The 14,971-nt window shown below is 37.1% G+C and overlaps 1 protein-coding gene across 1 annotated transcript in view; it reads right to left on the bottom strand.

Moving 5' to 3' along the window:
- The window catches only part of LRP1B (LDL receptor related protein 1B), a 762,836-nt gene that overhangs the window by 281,290 nt on the left and 466,575 nt on the right, over positions 1-14,971 (bottom strand). The window contains exons 12-15 of the mRNA XM_075092828.1: positions 13,017-13,197; positions 9,880-10,099; positions 7,005-7,194; positions 600-722 (exon numbers count right to left, since the gene is read on the bottom strand). Coding sequence (XP_074948929.1) covers positions 600-722; positions 7,005-7,194; positions 9,880-10,099; positions 13,017-13,197 — 714 coding nt within the window. The remainder of the gene's footprint in view (positions 1-599; positions 723-7,004; positions 7,195-9,879; positions 10,100-13,016; positions 13,198-14,971) is intronic.

The raw sequence follows: 14,971 nt of genomic DNA, 5'->3' as shown, positions 1-14,971 counted from the left end.
TATCTGATGAGTTGCTATTTTTAATTGAAAATCCCACATTTTATTATTAACACTTTTTAAAAATTATTTTTGGCATTTCAATTAAAATATCCAAGGAAGAAATGCAATAAAAAGACAGTGAAACTTGTGTAGTCCGTGTCAGGACCTATTATATACAAATATATCTGCTTGACATGTTTTATGAACAGTTGCAGCGTGAAACTAGAATTTTCTATGCCAGAGCTGAATTTAATGTACCTAGTCCATATAATAAACCAAAAGCAGTTTATACAGACCTAATCACAACATTTTCTGGTATTTCTGATATTCTTCAAATGAGGTCAGTGAAATATTTAAGTACTTTATCATACCAGAGATTCTGAAATATCTTCCAATGCATTTTATCCTCAAATATTGTGTACTTATTATTTTGTCTCTTCTGAAAAATTATTTTTATATTTAATAAACTGCCTTCAATTAGAATCTATATTGAAGGAATATTTCTCTGTCTCATAGAACTTCAAAAAGCCTCTAGGAGACTGCACCTTCTTGTTTTATTTTCAGATTTGACTTGATCCCTTTACAGCTGTATCAACTCAGATATTCCTTAAAAATCTTACTCATGCAGGTTGTACTGTTTTCCTCCAAAAGCTGATTATCAGCACAGGCACAAACTCTGCCTCCAGGAATGGCTAAACAAAGAGTGCTGCAGCCTCCGTTATTAACACGACATGCATTATCACCTGTGGGAAAAAAAAAAGGCAACTTTAAAACTAACAACCATGCTAGAATGAGAAGATTTTTTTTCAGAACGTGATCATGTGAAGAATTTTTTACAGTTATTTTCCTCTCATTTTAGGGACACATTATTCTCACAGTTTGGTTACTATGGGTTATAATATTTAAACAATTTTAGTTACAGGTTGCAATAACCTGTGAGAATAATAATAATGATAATAATAATAAAAAAGAACACCACCATCAGCTCACAACATTCTATTTTCTTGTTTTTATGAGGGGAACAGAAATTACAAAATATTTAATATGACAAGACTACATGCACGTAGTTGTTTTAAGAAATGGAACAGTATATGAAGGAATGTTCTGAAGTATATTAGCATCTGCACATGTTAAAACAATGTGAACAGAAATGCAGGCTAAGAAAAAAGAGAAAGGAAACAAATTAAAAGTTTAATGAGATCTAGGGAAGATAGAATACAAGGCACATATTCCACTACTCTTTTCTGAACACGTCTGCTATTTCTCTGCCTTTTTTTTTCTGAGTTATTGTTTATTCCCAAAAGCTGTTCTCTGTTCACGTGAAGCGACTGACAGCTGTCAGGTGTTTTAATCTTCTACCAAGGCCTGCTGCATCCCCACTACCTCATTTCTTAGGCAAGCAGACTTAAAACCAAAGCCCACTGAAGCAAATGTTACGATTCCTGTTTGTGTCACTTTGGTCATGACCTAATTGCTTGGATATGCACTTCGCATCATCAAAGCTCTGTTAATTTCAAGCGTTGGTGACAATTGACTGTGATCAGGCAAGCTATAAAAATTCTTGTCTGCTGAAACTTTAAATCAAAACTACTTTTTTTCATCGTCCTGTCCTGGTAAAAAGTAGGAGTTCCTGCCTCAGCACCTCCTTTTTAGGTGTAGAAAACATTCATCAGCTTCCTGGGTTAAAAGAGACTCCACACAATTCCCTCTCCTCAAAGTACTGACACTTCTGTTGTCATAGATAATATAATATTAACTTCTCATAGAGGTAGTTACGGACACGCATATTAACCTGTCCTGTCAGAGCCATACTTGCACGTGCAGGGAAACATTTTCAAATTATGAAATGAACATCAGGTAGCCAGCAAATAATTGAAGATTTCAAAAATTTTCAAGTTTGAAGATGTACCCTAATATATCTTACAATACCAGCCTTGAGCATTTCATAATAATCTATTCCCAGACTTTTTTCCGACCCACCATACATCACTTCTGAGAAGTGAACGCGTTCTACAGTCCATTAAAACCCCACTGAATGTTCACATAAATTTGTGTAAAATAATTAATGCAGAATGCCATAGGAAGCCACTGTGATACTTGTACTTTCATTGGGCAAAGTGTGAGGGAGATGGCAAGAATATAGTTTTATGAACAGGGAAAACTGGAATACTCTATGAAGTGTGAGGGTTGGATCACAATTTTAGATAGAGCAGTTCCAACTTAGCCTGGGCACTTGAAATACTTTATTGGATCTTGACTTCGTGTTTTAGACTATGGCCTAAAACACTGCAGAAAAATCAACTCCTTTATTACGTCTATGCTCACCAAAACGCAAATTATACGAACAAAACATCAAAACAGTAAAAGATGTATTTGCATCTAAATCTCAGAAAACCTCAGCTACAGCAACCACCTCAGGAAAAAGTAGCCACGAAACTCTCTACATCTTTACAGGGCCACCTGTTATTCAAATCAAAGGATGTCAGTAACACAAAGATTTAAGAAGATATCAGAAGCTGCCAAAACAAACAAACAAAAAAAACCACAATACGATCTTCAAAAGTGAATCCACAATTATAGAGCACAAGTCATGGAGATTTGCCATTATTTAATTAAAGAATATGCCGGAGTTTGTCAGGTAACTGGAAAAAGGATAATCCTATAGAATAAAAGACTAAGACAAATACAGAAAACACTTTGATGACCCATGATGATTCTAAAGCCCAATGCAAGCCTAAAATAAATAATATAAAATTAAAACACTAGATCAAAGTCAACTGGTCCATCTTGAAGATAAAAGGTTCTTACTTAACCCCATAATTGGGATGAAAACCTACTGTAGAGTATGTTACTTGCTAAGTAAGTGATAAAAGAGAGGATGAAAACAAGGAAAATACCAAGAGTTAAAGCACCAAGATCCTAGAAAAATAGGTTTTTAAAGTGAGCTTTAAGGAAGTCATGAACCTGAAGGTGCAATGTCCTGTTGGTCTTGCTGAAGAGATTCCTAGGCTAAAATGTCTCCTGAAATGCAGTACAACAAACAGGTTAAATATTTTTACTAATTAAGCTGTGGAACTCATTTAGCTACCAAGTATTTATGAAAATAAATTTCCTCAACTGCTATTCATAACAGCTATTTTACATGTGTGTTCTCTAAAATACTCCTAAAATTTTAAAACTTCTTTCAAAGCTATTAGCACAGTTTTCATGTTTTTGCTAGCTTTTAAAACAACTGCTGCCCTGCCACTTGCATATGATTAAGTTAGACTGATTCCATTTTAATTTGCTAAAAATTAGGCCAGAGCTAAAATAAGGTAGTTGCATCTCAGTCATCGTTCTCAGAAAAAAAATATGGAAACCAGATGCTTTTCTTTAATTGTCTCATTTAAAAGATATTGAGAAGCGTTTATCACTGCTTAGAAATTATTGTACCTCTATGCTTTCATGAGTATTGATTTATTTTGGACCGTCCCATAAACCTAAACTCAAGTACTGCTGAGGTTGTGTAAGCCTACTTTTAGGATTGTACTACATGTATGAAGTGCTGCAGCCTGGGGCTCAAGTAGCTCTTTTTTGCAACCTGAGGAGTTAAAATATCAGCTGTTTTCAAAAGAGGACATTTTAACAGCTGTAAATGGACTTACACAAGAATTACTTACATATGAACAGCAGTCTTCCCTTTTATAGCAGTGGAAATACTCGCAGGACTTGGCAGTTTCATATGCTGACTGTAAATCCAACTCCTATGTTACTATGCTTCCTGCCACCTCCCCATTATTTAAGGTATTCCTGATGCATGCAGAGCCAAAGACTATGCCTAAGACAGTAAGAAGAATTCTAATCTCTGAAAGCAAGAAAAAACCAAATGTTCCTCTGCAAGAGGATCATGCCTTATGAAATACAAAGACAGTGAAAAGCACCTCTTCTTACTTAAGGACATACCAAAAGAAGTTAATTGTCGGTACCCATAGTACTAAGCAAAGCAGGATTGGCACAGTCAAGTATCCTGTAGAAGGTCTCCTAATAAAAATGCCAGTCTCAATTCAGCTATGCCAAAATGAATTGACATGGTTTCTCCTTGTGCAGACAGTGACAATAATAACAGCATCAAAACACTTGGCAGTAATAGGTTAGCGGTTGGACTCGATGATCTTAAGGGTCTTTTCCAACCTTAACAATTCTATTATTCTATAAAACTGTAACGTCAAAGTATCAGAGCCAAATGTTCCTAAGGTACGTGTGCATAGACTATAAACTGTAACTCATACCATAAAATGAACTACTATGGTTTTCTCTGTACCACATGATTCAGCCTTGATCTCGCTCTTTTAGAAAAAACAAACAAACAAACAAAAAAAAAAAAGCATTAAAAAAAAGGAAAAAAATATAGCTTTACTTTCTTTAAAATAAAGGCTTATGGTCCTTTTGGGAACAATGAAACATCTACCACGTCAAGCATGACAAAAAGGGAAGATCCTAGAGGCTGCAGTTAACTTACAAAATCCCAGTTGCAACTTCAAGCAAACAATGCATTAATGTGCCAAATTCTCTTTCTCAACATTTAAGCTCATTCAGCTAAAAATGTCTAAGAGGTAATATTTTAGTCTTCTGTCTCCGGTGTTAGCTTATTTGGAAACTAATAGCAATTTCATTCATTCTTAAGTTTCCTTTTTTCCTAAAAATAAAGGAACTTTCTGAGTACCAAATGAAGCAGCAGAAGTACTAAGTATTTAAAGCAATCACCACAACCTCTCTTGGCAGACACAGTTCAACATATTCCAAAATTTTGCCAAATTGAGGGTAGATTTGGGGGCAAAATTCTTTTGCCTTAAGAAAAACCCCGAACCCAACAAAAAAGCCGAAACACACTATGTTTTCACACGACTTTGGAAGTAGGAGTCCCTGAGAAGCATCTGTGATAAGAGACACACTGTTACAATGGCCTTGATGTACTACAGTTTGGTTTAAATATTGAAAATTGAGATGTTACAATATCAGAAAGAAGAAACTTCCATCATTGCCTCCACACTCATAAAACCAATTACGAGTTAGCTGTCTGGACCTCAGCACTCCATAATCAAGTATTAATCTCAATTGCTTTCCCTATATAAAAACATTATTCAGCAGGAAAGGGAAAACTTCATATTAACCTGCTGTAAAGAAAATCACAAAGCTTTTCAGCAGGGCCTCAGACGGTTAAGTCAGACATCATAGGAAGGAAAAACAAACTGGAAGACATACTTTTAGACAGAGAAATCTTTGTCTTCTCCAAAGAATATTAACTACATATCTAAGTCTTCAAATATAGTAAATTGTAAAATTAAACACAAAATTAAACAACCCTATACATGCAGATATTACATGCCAAGTATTTCACCTACACACATATGCATTTCCCATCTTACACTTTAGCACCATTTTGAAAACGAAAATATTTCTTCCCTTTGTGAATCACTTCGTTTTCCTCCTTTTTTTTTTTTTTTCCCCTGGATGGAAAAAAATGGTAAGACTAGACAGAAGAAAAGTAATTTAAAATATTTAGTCTGTATGCTATATAAAATCTCTGAAATAAACCTATGCAAAATATTTAGCCAGTATATACATGGAAAATATTCACTATAGTTTACTTTCATATATACAGGTATCATTTTTGTGTACAGAGAAACGGATATATACACATTAAACATCCAGATACATGCCTACAGCAAATATAAAGGCTAATATACATATCCTCTGTATCTGTGAGTGCTAAATATTTTTTCTGATGTTTTGATTCTACCCACTCTGTACTAGTTTTATCAGTTGCTCTCTATGCCATTCACCCACTACAGAGGACAGAGACAACAGCCAAATCTTCCAAGCAGTAAGAATGGACATGAACAGGACACTGTACCCACATCCAGATCTGAAGGTGAAAAGAAAATCGGGCCTTATGCACAAGGAAGAAGTGCTCGCAATAGGTTCTGGAAACTTAAAATAATATTTTTTTTTCTAATAAAAAGAATAACATTCACTGTTTTAACATGCACCCTTTAACACTGTATCTGTATTATGTAGCATTTGGATAAATGGTGACATTTACATTTTGTTACTTTTGTGGTTCATGTACAGAATGAAATGCAGCAGGACTGCCAACGCCTTAGCGCCTCTGATTTTCTATAGGAACAGTTGAACTGGAAACATTCTAGTCCTACATGTCAAAAATTACGATCTATACAGATTAATGAGATCTACAGACTTTAATATTTAATATGGCCATCTTTTAACCAGTATTTTATTTATACTAATTCCTGATGTTCAGTTTTATGTTTGGTAGCAGACATTATCTAGAACTGTTTTCATTGAGAGCAAACATTCAACAACTCACCCGAACACTGTATGCAGAAAATGTGTCCCAAAGTTTTCTTTAGTAAAATATATTTGTAATTTTAGCTGTATAGCTGCAATTGCGTGTCTAAACTCCGTTCATGCAAGCCTATAGCCTTTATCTTATTTCTCTACTGATGTAAGTAACAACAATTATGGATTTTCTACTACTCTCAAAGGCCACTTTCTCTGATCCTGTGTAACAGCACCGCGTACTTTCAGGAGATTAAGTCATGCGGTGCTGACCAAGATGCGGGAGAAAATTACAAAAAGGAAACAACAGACAGTATCTATGATCTTGTTTAAGAAAAGGTAAATGCAAGAGTATAGTTTATGTCTGTGGGCAAATGGGTATATATATTCTCAATTCTGTTTTACACTTTAGCAGCATCTCTCTGACACACACGGAAAATGGCAATAAAGGCAGTCTAAAGACACAGAAGAAATTCAGACAGATATAATACGATTCACTTTTTAGTAAGTACGGGATGATCGATTTAACAGCAATGGATTGAAACATTGGAAAGTATCTTGGTCATGCCATGAGTCATATTCTTTTTTCTGTTGTTGTTCATCTAGTCACCTCAAAACACTAGGAGACTGTAAGGGGAAACATCTTTTTATAACAGACCTTTGGAGAAATCATATGTTATAAATACCTTGCTGTTTACGTGGATCATAAATCTGGAGCCCAAACAAGGGTGGTCTCTCACTTCTTAACAGTGTCACATTCCTTGTAACCAGATCCAACTGGAAAATTGACCCATTCATATAATCTGTCCAGTAAATATAATTTCCGTGATGTGATAGTCCAAAAGGATGATTCAAATCTTTTCCATTGTAGACTACCTGCAATTAATTAGCGGTAGGTGAGTATTAGCAAGGTTAAAATAATTATTAATTTTCCTTAGCATGCACTGCAGATAATGTAAAATGGGAATAGCAAAACGGAGATAAGCACTGTGCCCAGACATGATGACTTAATGCAATACAATCAAATAAAAAGTGTAAAGCCGCCCAGTGAGCCAGCATCAATATCTAACTTCAGAACTTCATATAAATTCATTTTAAGTGTCCCCTGTCAGATAATGTAGAGGAATGCAGGTAACCATACAATCATTATGTTCAGTAAATATCTACCTTCTTCTCCAGCTGGGAAGCATGGTTGTTTACACAACTTTGGGTATCTGTCAAGTATATAAAATATCTACTTCTTTTAAAGCAAAGATGAGTGTGTATGAGTTGCTTATTTTTGTTGAAGTGTGAAGTAAGTGTAGAGATTCCCTATTCATTTCTGTGAACTTCCTCTCTAGTTTGGGTTTTTCCAAACTAGAACACCACAGTTTGTTCCTAAAATAAAACAAACTTTCTTCCATTCACCTTCTACTTCTGGTTTATTAGCTCATACATAGAACTAAAAATTACACCCCAAATTTGTCTTTATTTTATTGTCTGCAGAAATGTTCTGAAACAGTGTAATTTGCTATAGCCCCCATTTCAGGACTCCTTCTCATGAACTCCAACTACCACTACACAAGAGCTGTCTGATAAAGACAAACAGTTTAAAAATATATTTAATCCCCACAGAATGAAAACAAAATTTAAAAAAAAGTCTAAACTTACTATCAAGTAAATTACAGTAATTAGAATTATTTACTTGAAATACACAGAAAACTGCAGAAAACTCTAAATCATCTACTTTTGGGAGCCCTGCCTTTACACATCCTCATAGCAGCTGCAGTTCAGGATGAGTAAGTTCCAGTCTTCTCCTGCTGGCTGGGGTCCTTGCTTGAACTAATGCCCAACTGTGTATTTCTGTCTTGCCTCTAGAAAGAAGGAAGCAGTTCATCAGATGCCCTACGTTGTCTCTATTTAGAGACCCAAGCCCAAGAGAACGAGGAGATAAAGCCCACTAAAATACAACTGCTGTGAGGTGACAAACATCATCCCTTTTTGCCCTTCAAATTTTCTCTTTGGGTTTGGGATTCCTTTAGGCAGAACTCCTCACCTCAGTTAACTGATTTTGATCAGAATTAATCCGTTAATCATCCACCACCTACTGGTGGAATTTTAGCAGGACTTCCCCACTCCCTAAAATCTTCACTATACTGACACAGTGCTATTGACCCAGTTATTTTTTGACCAAAACATCCTACAATAAAGAACAAATTATTCAGCATCAAAAGCAAGTGTCTTCTAGTTATTTTTGGCTACATAAATTATGTTCAAAGGGCTGTGCATTTTATTTAAATCACAGGATTATAGAGAAAACACTCTTCATGAAAACAGAACCATTCTGTGTAAGACTTAAAAATAAAACCTGTGAAGATGGGTTCTTCTTAGTATTCACCAATTCTGGTGAGAGGCAAAACCAGCAAAAAACAGCAGCTCTCACTAGCAATAGATGTGCAATCCATGGTAACTGCATTTAACCTTCCTAGACCTGTTCTGTCGAGGGACTTTTCAGGAAGTCCAGCATTGCTGGTAGACAAGGATCGCTAATTAAAAAATCTTTTTCAGCCAATGCGCTTATCCTCCTCCCCCTTCCATTAGAGGACCATAATGGATTTGGAGCAACTGTAGAAGAGCTAAATGTAAATGCCAACCTAGCCATTATGACAAACTGCAACACTATAGCATTAGTACAGGCTTAGCAACAGATCACTCAATATAAAGGATTTTAAAAGCAATATTACAGCAATATGAGCTTGTACAGGGATGCGTTCCAGGGAGGACTGTGCCTACAGTTACTGCTTTCAGTAGTAGAGGTCCTATCAGGGCCATCATAACAAGGGAATCGTGAGTGAAGGATAAAAGTCACAAGACGTATACATGTTGTGACAAAATCCTCCCTCAGAAGGACTTAATGCCCACCATTCTCTACTAACGATGAAGTTTCAGTTGTCAGGGTACTAATTTTATGAAGCAGATGCTAAACCTTCCCCAAGTTATCAGACTGCGGTCTAAGCGTTAACCATTTTCCAGATGTTTGTTCTGTGCTTCTTGCTTCCGCAAAGCAACACAGAACTTCTAAACTGACTTGCATCTAGCTAGCATAGCCATTAGTAACAGCTAAAACAATCTCTCTCCATCTTTGACTGCACTTATTGAGGGCTCCCCCTCTGCATATTAGCACAAATGCTCAAAGAGGGCGCTGAGATTCATCAAAAGCAGCTTATCCAGTGAAGTTAAATGAAAGCCTCTCTCTGGCAGAGCCAAAAGAAGTTTTCTTTTCCTACTGAAAAGCTCTTTGAAGCTTCGTGGCTCAATCAAAATATAACTCATTGTCACATGAGAAAAATAGATTTTAAAAAAATAATCAACTTCTGTGTCACTTTCTAAAGATGAAAATTTTAAGCTGTGTTATAGTCTCCCACAGGAGACTGCCAACATCGCTTGTTTCAACGGAGATGACACTGGACATGCCACAGGGTTATGCGGACTTTAAAAAGCTTGGAAAGTATTTTTGACATAACACAATAAAATCCAGAGAAAGAGCATGCCTGTGGCAAAACAGCAGTATTTTTCTTTTACCTTTCTCTCAGTTCCATTCAAAAATATCCTTTCAATGTGATCATAATAGGCGTCACACCAGTATAATACATTGGCATGATAGTCCAGAGTTAAACCATTTGGCCATAGCATCTTTGATGTTACAAAAATCTGCCGACTGTAGCCATCCATCCATGCCTTCTCAATTCTTCCCACACTGTCATCTATTTCATCTTCTTCCCAGTCTGTCCAATACATCCAGCTATGAAATTATAAAAACGAACATTCAGATAACACTTTAATCATCTGAATTATACTGTAGACTTTTAGCACAAGTTCGCAACAGTATATCCACAAGCCAGAGTGATTTTGACTTTTGTGTGTTATTTCCACAGCTCTATTTACTTCCTGTGTGCTGGATGCTGCTGAAATGACACTTGGGGTGTTTTGCTCATATTGTAATGAATTACGTGAATACCAAATGGGTTAACTGGCATGAGAAGTTAAAGAATTGTTTAAGACCTTATTTAATCACACCAGAATTATGATTTTTTTTTTAAGCCAGCAATTTTATTGACTTTGTCACAAAGTTCAAAGTTTTACTGTTTTGGGGTTTGGGTATGTTGTTGGGTTTTTTTTTGTCAACTCTAATTTGTCTTTATGATGAAAATCTGCTTTTTATTATGCTTAATACTATCAAAAAAGCTACACTATATGAATTCATTGCACTCGAATAGCTACGGGATAACCTTGACATTCTGTGAACTTCACATCCCACATGAAAGCAGCCAAATTACTCAAAAAAACATTATGAGCACTGTGTCCCTCACAAGAATGTTTAGAAAGATAGATGGCTATAAAAATTATTTGAAAAATAGCTGGTAGGCAATTTTAGCATGGTTTTATGGTTTATAGTGCAGCAACACAGATAACCAAAACAACTCTGAAAAATAAGTACCTCTGCTACCTTGGGAAAATTAAGCAAGCACTGTAGTAAATCATCTAAAAATATTAGTTCAGATGAGTTCTCTCAGCCATTATCTACTGGACACTAAAGAACACACCCTGTGTTTTGGGGTTTTATTTTCTCCTATTAAATTAATTTATCAGATATTATTAGAGAATTTGCTGGTGACAACTCTGATTTCAGCAATTTAAAATACACAACCTGAACTTATACAAAAGCAGAGGGTAGCAACCATGCTATGAACCACCACTTTTTTCTTTTCTCTTACTTATTTTTTTGCCCAAAGAAAAAACACTTTGATGGAAAGAAACACACAGATGCCTGTATGTAATCTATGAAGCATCTGAACAGCATTTTGGATCATATGACACACAGGAGACATCATATGCTGAAAACGTTTACTAGACAGCAGATGCTTACTTTTAAAGTCAAATCTAGGATTTCAATTGTTAAGCATTAAATAGAGGAAAAACATCATATAGATCTAAACGTATCCTACCTGTCAAAGTTGTCATGATTTAATTGGTATTTATGTGCCTCACCTTGGATTTCACCAGATCTATGTTTCTGAAATTTTACAAATTTCTGAAATAACTCATGTGATCCTAACCCACTTAACCTGTCTATACTTTGAAGAATAAATTCAAGGAATTTGAATTCTGAATTTACAAAAAGTATGAAACACTGAAGTGAAAAACAGTTTTGCTATCAAATCTGTGTAAATGATGCCAAATCTACTGGTCAAAAATTCTATTCAGACACACTTTTATGTATAAGATTAATTTGACCAATTTGGGTTTTCATATAAAAAATTGGAAAAGATCAAGAAAAAATTACACCGTCATTACACAAGTTTACTGATATGCAAATATACCTTTTTCTTTCTTTTCTGTCTCTTCCAAGTCACCCACCAGAAGGTTGTTTTTTGTTCTTTTAATATTTTTGTAAATATATGCTAAGAACATCAACCAGGTTTTGATCCATGAGGATTATAATCTTCCTTGCATGTTTGACTCGAACAACGCAAGGTTTAATCACAGAATAAAACCCGTGTACGCCCCAAAGCTCGGGCAGAGATGCAGGTCAGTATGGTATTTATTTTATTGGAAGACAAAATATGTTTTACAAATATTTACATGACTGCTCAACAGCAATTACCAAGCTTTTCTCCATTAACTTTTTGTCTGTACTTGTTCTAGTTATCATGTCATAAGCTAAAACATGCTTACAGTAACCTACATTTACATTAATGTGCTTTAATTGTATCTCAAAATGCAGTTAATGCTTCTGTATTGGCCAAATCAAGACTAATATTTTCTAAACATAATTAAAATGCCATACTAAATGCTATCCCTCAGGAAAAGATTCCATGAGAAGTATAATCATGAAAGGCACGCTATTTTATTAGAAAAGTGTTTTATATAATAGCCCTTTTCAGATAATACATCTTCATACCCTATTTCCTGTGCTATGCATTTACTGAGCTGGAAAATTTAACAAAGTAATTGTAGGTATGGTTATGGTTTGCATTCTGATTTTACATCCTTACTATCTGACCTTAATTAATTGTAGCCTTTCCACAGTCACTTCCATTCCTCAAAGGACAAGCTCAAAAGTGAAAACCTGGTAGTGTAAATACATTCTAGTACCAGGAAAACAGTAATCAATCCAGCCACACTAGAATTACCTGCCTACGTCATTCTCCAGTGACAATTCCCTGAATAAATGTAACTGAATTTTACGTAAACCACAACTATACCACACTAATATAATGTTCTGTTTTTTATGCAGCCCATCACAAATATGCTAGTAAGTAATGAAAAGTGCCTGTTTCACTTAGTTTTGTAAACCAGTGTGTATAAGGATATGGTTATAATTATCTTCTGAAATTGAGACTTACAAAGAGAGAAGTAAAGGAGAGTGTTATAAAGTTCACTTAGTATTAAAAATACATACAGGTCTGATACACTCAATTTGAGAACAAGGTGAATCACATTCAGATTAACTGGACATAGGTTCAATGGTGTCTGGGCAAGCACACTCTTCTGAAGGCTTCAGGTAAGAATACTGGGCAGGAATTGCAGACATTATAGACTGCTGCAGAATTACAGACTACTACATGGCTCCACAAATCCCATCCTAAGCAAAATTCAATCCCATATTTATACTACAAAGACAATAATTGAACAACATAAATTGGTCTACTTCATACCCATTGACAGGATCAACTACAATTCCTCTAGGGTGGGACATGTCACCCTCCAACAATGTTTTTCTACTCTGAGCAGCTTTTTCCAGTCTGGCTACAGCAATGGTTTTTCTCTGGCCATCGTTTGTCCAATAAAGATTATTTCCAATCCAGTCCACTGCTATGCCTTCTACATTATCGAGATCTGTTGAGAAAAGACAGTAATAAGAGAAGAATATTATATGTTTACTTACTAACATTATGCATTCTTATAAACAATGGACAATATATGGTCCATATAGCTAAATCAGATAATTTCCTGGAATCTGAATTATATTTACTGTGTCTGTCAGAACTATCTTTGCTGATAACACCCTAAAAAAGACAAAGACTGGTCATAAAACTTGTGTATTAAACCATAAGCCTTCATATGTTAATCATAGCTGGCCCTGGGCAAATCACTATTTAACAACACCCTACTGAATTTTAACCCTAAATAGCAATATCAGTCAAGTCAATTTGTAGAGTTCTAGTACTCTAAATTGTCTTGCTTCTACCCAAAATACAAGTTTAATTCATACTAACATATAAGCAAAATGGGTATGCAATTTACATTTGTTCCATTGTCCCTTGACCTTGCAAAACATGTAAGCAAGAACATCACAATAGCCTGAGTTATTCTCCACAGCTAAGTATATGAGCAAACTATTAACATAATAAGCAATGCATGAGCGAAGAGCAATGCTACCACTGGATGTACCAATGGGCTCGTGAGTGGGACATCAGGGCTCCATCCAGAACCAAAATGAGTCGACACTGTGCATTCCATACAGGGTGGAGGTTTTCCCATTTGAAAAGGAGTAAAACAATTCCCCAAGCAACATGTTTTCCCTCAAGTTTACCCAAGCCCCTCTAAGATTAACTGAGCTCTGTCCCCTCCCACATGATCCCTAACAGCATAAGGTCTTTAAAAGGCTTTCCACCTCTCTTCATCATACCTTTCCCCTTTTATTTCAGAAATATCTCTAAGTCCAAGAGTGTGGAGTGGCATATGGAGAATTTCCAGTCATTCTTTCCTGGCCTTTGTAGCGTTGTGAAGGCTGAGGCACCACCCGACTTCAGCCATCACCCTTTGTCAGGCAGTTGACCCTACACCACCCCTCCGGCATGCTCCTCCCAGTGTGGTCACTCCTCAGCTCCAGGATGAGCCCACCATTTGCCAAGCGATACCAGAGGGGAGTTAATACCACAGGGAGTGATGGAGCTTGGGCTGCAGCATTGGTGACCACCACCTTTTCTGGTCCCTCTCCCTTGCCTGTAAAGGTGCCCTCACAGCCCAGGCCTCTGTCACTTGCTACCCGCTTTCCCCCAGTCCCTCCAAGGGGTGTTTTTCTGGGCAGGATGGAGACACCACTCCAGGTACCCCTCCACCAGCCAACAACAAAGCCCTCCCGAGCCACAGGGCAGTGTTTACAAGTGGCACAGGCCCAAACTCCCCAGAGCTGCGCCAGCAGCAGCTCGGCTCGCACCCCCACAGCAGGGCCGGCTCAGCCCCAGTGGCTGCTGCCTCCAAGGGAGGGCCTGTGCCCAGCTAGGAGCACAGCTCGCTGCCCTGTTAGCAGGTCCTTGCCGTGGCTGAGCCCTCCGCTGTGACTCCCTGGCTCAGCTCAGTGGCCCCAGCCCTGCCTGAGGAGCACACACAGCGTGGTGCCGTTCCAGCTCTCCACCCTGCTTCCTGGGCAGCCCCGGCCGGCCCCGCGGCGCCCACAGCAACCCCTGACACAACCACCAGCCCCTTGACTGGATGTTTCCTCACAGGCGGCCGGGCCTGGTCCTGACCAGCCCAGAGCGGTCAGCAACCAGAACATGGCACCCAGCAGCATCGCCTGGCAGAGCATTGACGGGCTGGTTACTGGCTGCTGCCTCCCACCACCTTCCAAAAGCTGAGGAAGCTGCATTTTTTTTTGTTTTAGCATCCT

The sequence above is a fragment of the Phalacrocorax aristotelis genome, chromosome 5 (assembly GCF_949628215.1).
Source record: "Phalacrocorax aristotelis chromosome 5, bGulAri2.1, whole genome shotgun sequence".
NCBI lineage: Eukaryota > Metazoa > Chordata > Aves > Suliformes > Phalacrocoracidae > Phalacrocorax > Phalacrocorax aristotelis.
This window is presented reverse-complemented; position numbering and strand designations above follow the sequence as displayed.